The sequence below is a fragment of the Mobula birostris genome, chromosome 13 (assembly GCF_030028105.1).
Source record: "Mobula birostris isolate sMobBir1 chromosome 13, sMobBir1.hap1, whole genome shotgun sequence".
NCBI classification, from domain to species: Eukaryota; Metazoa; Chordata; class Chondrichthyes; order Myliobatiformes; family Myliobatidae; genus Mobula; species Mobula birostris.
The window spans coordinates 53,492,259-53,498,258 of record NC_092382.1 but is presented as its reverse complement, the minus strand read 5'-3'; the positions used below and the strand labels follow the sequence as shown (position 1 = coordinate 53,498,258).

Sequence of the window (6,000 nt, the reverse complement as noted above, 5' to 3'; positions counted from 1 at the left end):
TGGGTTCTTGCAGAGATCTCAGCTCCTTCTTCCCGGTCTCACTGAACTGATTCTTCACAAGCCTGAAACAGATCGAAGAATAAAGATGAAATAAACAGATTACACAACAGTGTCAGAAACAGGGGACTGGGGTTAATGTTTCAACAACAATCACAGACAAATATCACTAGAAAACCCGAGGATCCGCTGATATTTTATCACATTGAACATTAACACAAACACTCACTGAATCCGCTTCAGACTCGGTTGGTTCAGTATGAGGCAGCGGAGATCGGGGACAGATCGGTCTGTCAGCAAGTTCCATCCCAGCCTCAACTCCGTCAGCGACAGGTTTGTTCTGAGAGTAGAGACGAGATCCTCAGCACCAGAATCTGTGAGACTGACACTGTCCAACCTGGAGATAAGAGAGAGTGAGGGCGAAGGACACAGAGAGACAGGAGACGGTACAAATCCCCAGTGTTTATCAGTAACACACTTACTGATCACATTTATGTTCAATGTCAGACACCCAGTGACTGTAAACACAAACTCCCACAGTCTGGTACTTGCCACAGTTTCTGTATTTTACACTCCGAGTTCCTCAGAGCCGCAGACAAAAGTTTCACTCCTGAATCTCCCAGTTCATTATCACTCAGGTTCAGCTCCGTCAGTGATGGGTTTGTACTGATAGAGAAGACGAGATCCTCGGCACCAGAATCTGTGAGACCGACTCTCTCCAGCCTGGAAATGAGAGAGAGTGAGGGTGAAGGACACAGAGAGACAGGATTCAGTACAAATCCCCAGTGTTTGTCAGTAACACAATTACTGATCATATTAACGTTCAGTGTCAGACACCCAGTGACTGTAAACACAATCTCCCACAGTCTGGTACTTACCGCAGTTTCTCTATTTTACACACCGGGTTCCTCAGAGCCGCAGAGACCAGTTTCACTCCTGAATCTCTCAGGTCATTCTCCCCAAGTCTAAACACAAACAGACAAATTGATGAACAAAGTAATTCAACCAGAGAGTCTGAGGGAATTTCTCTCACATGGATATTTCAGGAAACATTAAGCTCTTCAGTAAGTCACTGATCGGAGTTCCCATCAGTGTCAATGTCCCTCACTGCCCAGCTCCAGGATGTTCACTGAATGTCAGTAATTTAGTCTGTTGGTGTGACCCTGTAAACTCCACATATTCTGTCTCATTCCCTGATGGTTAGAAAAGTGTTCCTGACTTGAGAGCATCGGAAGGGGCAGGGCCACAGTGAGGAAGATTTATTTATGGGAGATAGTGGACAAGACCCCACCTGAGGAAAGGGATAGGAAGAATGGGGAAGAGAGATCACACAGGAGGACGGGGGATGAGGGAGAGGTCCCAAAGGAGGATACCAATGGGAAAAGATAATCCAATAAGATGAACCCTCCCGTCCTTGGGAATTACTGACCGATCCTCTGGTCATTTGTCCCAATTCTTCACAATCTGATTTACTACAGTTTCACCCAAATTCTTTTACGTTGAAACAACACAATGGAACGGTTTCAGAGTTCAGAGTGAGAGATAAATAAAGTTACCTCAACTCCTGGCACTTGTGCAGCCCAGGTCCCAGCCGCTGAATTCCTTCACATTGAATGTGGCAGTTGTTCAGTTCAAGTTGTTTTATTGTGTCACAGAGTCCGATGGCATGAGACAGAACCGCGCAGTCAATCGGGGTCAGTGTCATTCCATCGAATGAAAGTGTTTCCACAGATCCCAGTGCGGCCTGAGCCAGCCCACGATTCTGAGACTCAAACAGGTAGTGCAATGTGTTCAGGAGGCTCCTTTTACCGGCTTCACTCCACGTGTTTCCACTCTGGCGTTTAACCTCCTCCTTCACCCAGTCAATCACCCGGCAGGTTGTTTGATGAGGAAATGGACCCAGAAACTCCACAAGGCCCCGAGCTGTCATTGGGGAGGAGAGGCCAGCAACAAAACGGAGAAATATCTCAAATCGCCCATCTGTCGTGTTGTGGGCTTTAGTGAGGAATTTGAGGATATTCCCAGGATGTGGATTCAGGAATTGTGCGACTGCAGCTACAAACTCTTGGATGGTGAGGTGTGGGAATGTGTACACCACACACCGGGCAGAATCCTCTCTCTCCAAAAGCTCCATCAGGAACCCGGACAGGAACTGGGAAGGCTGCAGACTGTAGTTGATCAAATCGCCATCTGTAAACACAACCTTCCTCTCGGACACTCCTCTGTAGGCCATCTCACCAACCCTGAGTAACACATCACGGGGGTTCTCAATCTCACGGCCATGGTTTTTCAGGATGTTGTAAATATAGTAGGAATAGAGTTGGGTTATGGTCTTGGGAACTCGCTGCGGGTCCCTGACTCTTTGTGTGAAGAAGGGGCCCAGTGCCAGAGCGAGGATCCAGCAGTAGGAGGGGTTGTAGCTCATGGTGTACAGGATCTCGTTCTCCTCCACGTGTTTGAAAACAGCTACTGCCACCGTCTGATCTTCAAAATGCCTGATGAAATATTCCTTCCGTTCCTCACCAACAAATCCCAGGATTTCAGCCCAGACACTGATCTCAGCCTTTTCCAGTAAATGTAACGCAGTGGGGCGGGTGGTCACCAGCACCGAACACCCTGGGAGCAGCTTGTGCTGGATTAAACTGTACACAATGTCGGACACCTTGCACTTGAATTCAGGATCTGAGCACTGGTGCTTGGGTTCTGTATCTCTCCGACCGTCAGCAAAATTGATTCTGTGCTTGAATTCATCCAAACCATCGAATATAAACAGCAATCCCTCTGGGTTCTTCCAGACCTCTCTCAGGAAATTCCCAAAGTAAGGATATTCATCCACAATCAGTTTCCTCAGATTTATTCTACAATTAATGGTGTTTAAATCTCGGAATTTGAAACTGAAGACAAACTGGAATTGTTGGTATATTGTCCCTGTGGCCCAGTCATAAACAATCTTTTGTACCATTGTTGTTTTCCCGATCCCCGCGACTCCGGCCACTGCCGCCGAACTCCCAGATTTGGATTTACTCCGGGAAAAGCTGCTCTGGAATAACTGATCAGTCCGGATTTTTTCCAGCTCTCCGCGGAGATGTTTCTCTCTCCACTCCTCGTGGTCTCTGCCTCTTGCCAGCAGCTCATGTTCCACCAGTGTCCGATCTCGAACAGTAGAAATGACCGTGAGCTCAGCGTATCGATCAACCAGCTGGAAAACCTTCACCTTCTCCGTCATCAGGATAGTGTTCACTCTCAGTGTCTCAGTTTGTGCCCGCAGAGTCTCCTTGTGTTTCTGTTGAACATCTTCCATGGGAACAAAGAACATTGTCAAAGTGTTAAATGGCTCATCTGACAAAGAATTTTATAAATTCAACATTCAGTGCTTGAGATTACATGAAGTAATTGAATGCTTCCATGGATATTGGGATAGAAAGTAAAACTCTGTTCACGGACACTGGAACTTACAGCGATGGATATCCCAGAAAATGCCCAACCCTCATATTCTGGTACTACTGACTTGTGAAGCTGAGCATCCCCCTGATATCCTATTGCACTTCTATTACAACAACATTTCACTACATTTAAAGCGTTGTTTGTAACATTAACAGACGATGTTAATGTTGATCTGGTGTGGAAATATGGAGAGCAGGACACTGTGCGTTTTGGCAAATCTGTACACTGGGGAGTCACAGGTGTCCACTGCTCTTGTATCTAAACAGGAGCAGAATATGCGGGAAATACTCAAGTCGGGCAGCATCTGTGGAGAGAATGACAGTGAGGTTTCGGATCGACAGCTCATCGGAAAGACAAGAAAGAAAATTGTTTGCTTTCGATTTCAAAGATGGAGGAGCGGTGGACAGATGGAGTCTCTGTGAATGGAAGAGACAACAAATGTGTCAGTGATGTACGTCGTGTTTCTGGGAGAGGGCGGTGAAGTCTTGGCAACTGCTACTGATCAGTCTGGCAGTGGGGTGTGTGGAACTGTCTTATGAGGTCTCCGCCTGTCAGGGTCGACCATGGATGTTACCTCCCAGCTGACTCGATACGGGAGCCAGGACACTGCGATATGGAGAGCCAGCTGTTGCCCATGTAGCGTTCTCCCCTCTTCCATGCATCTGATGAAGACAAAGGAACGGCAGAGACTGATACAGCTTGGGACCAGAAGCATCGCAGGAGTAGCCAGTTTGCGCTGATCACAACATAAGTCTGCCTTAGGAGCTCCAGCTCTAGGTTTTTGCCTGTGGGTTTACTCCCATGAGGGATAGAGTTGCAAGGCAGTGGAGGATTGAGATCAGAGTTTTCCTTCCCCTGGATGAGATGCCAATCGTGTCTGACGAAACCCAGCTGCCCGAAGCGACTAGTTGTAAGGCCCAGTAACCCGCCTTTGCCCTGTCTGCTCTCGGATGAAATGCTTCCACCGGGCTTAGTAGCTAAGCCACACATGAAGGCCAGGAGCTGGACTTGGTTGACAGAGGGTATTTGATTCGGACGCTATTGGGAGAATTTAATAGGTCATGGGGGCTTATCCCCATCACCACCCCACGGTATAACAATCTGAAGCAATCAAGGGTCACTGCATAATTGACAACAATAAATCGGTAAATTGATTTATTATTGTCAAATGTACCAAGGTACAATGGTAACTTTTCTGCATGCGATCCAAATAGATCATTTCATCACATCAGTGCATAGAGGTTGCACAAGGCAAAACAGAACAGGATAGTTCAGGGAAACAGTATTGCAGTTGCCGAGGAAATGCAGTGCAGGCAGACAATAAGGCCAAAGGATCTTCAGGGAAGGGTTCAAGAGCCTAATCCGGAAGTGTATCGAGGGTGTTGTTCCCCAGATATCAGTCACGGTCCACCCAAACCAGAAACCCTGGATTAACAGTTCCGTGCGAACAGCACTTAACACGCGGCAGACAGCTTACATTGCCGGTAATTAGAAGGAGCTCAAGAAATGCAGCAAAATCATCAAAATGCAGCAGGGAGCCCTTGGAGTGAGCTGTACTTTGGCATTGCTCCATACCCTTTACTTTTTTACATGTAACCACTTCAACTATTCCCACACTAGACGATTTATGTCACATTTATGTCATTGAACTGTGACTTTCACTTACTGAAAATGAATACCAGAGCACGAGAAGTTAAAGAAGGGAAAGGTCCCGGCAGGAACGGGAAGAAAAATGGTGATCCTGGAACATCGAAGGAAGTTCCGATAACTACGGAAGTAATGAAGAAACTTCCAGATGAAACAGCTAATCAAAGACTCACCGTAATTGAAGGAGTGTTGAAGTTGATGCAGGAAGATTCCAGATTACTCAGACGTGAAATCGATCAACAACAAGTTAGAATCTCGGAACTAGATGAAGATGGCTGCAAAAGGGATCGAAAAATTGAAGCTCTTGAAAAATGGTTAACTTCGGTAACTCAGCAGCTGGAACGTTATCAAGCTAAGACTATTGATCTTGAAAATTGCTCCCGACGACAGAGTTTGCGAATAATCGGTTTTCCTGAAGATTTTGAGTCGGGAGATCCTACCAAAGATTTTTCTAAGTTGCTAATGGAAGTGTTCGGTTCCGATATATTGGAGGAGCCCCCACTACTAGATCGCGTGCATCGTACTTTTCATTTTAATCCGGAGAATTTGGCCAGACCGAGACCAATCATCATTCGGTTTCAATATGTTCATGACAAGGAATGAATTATTCGAGCTGCTCGAAAGAAAGGTATGATCCAATTTCAAGAATTCAAGTTCAGGATTGTCGATTACAGCCAAGATGTACTGAAAAAACGGATGGCTTTTAAACCACAGATGGCAGAACTTTATCGTCGGGTCTATAAAATAGCGCTACTGTTTCCAGCCCGTTTGAGAGTGGTTATGCTAGAGAACTCGCACCGCCTGTTTAAAAATCCGATGGAAGCCCAAAGTTTTCTCAACAATCTGCCGCCCTCTGCGGAGGATTAATTAATGTATCATTTTTTTTCTCTCTCGTCTTTGATTTGTATAGTT

The 6,000-nt window shown here is 46.2% G+C and overlaps 1 protein-coding gene across 2 annotated transcripts in view; it reads right to left on the bottom strand.

Moving 5' to 3' along the window:
• Positions 1-400: 400 nt before the first annotated feature.
• LOC140206844 (NACHT, LRR and PYD domains-containing protein 3-like) overlaps positions 401-6,000 on the bottom strand; it is a 33,062-nt gene continuing 27,462 nt past the window's right edge. For both annotated transcript variants that reach the window (XM_072275093.1, XM_072275094.1), the window contains exons 8-10: positions 1,554-3,291; positions 876-962; positions 401-720 (exon numbers count right to left, since the gene is read on the bottom strand). In XM_072275093.1, coding sequence (XP_072131194.1) covers positions 501-720; positions 876-962; positions 1,554-3,291 — 2,045 coding nt within the window. In that variant the 3' untranslated portion in view covers positions 401-500. The remainder of the gene's footprint in view (positions 721-875; positions 963-1,553; positions 3,292-6,000) is intronic.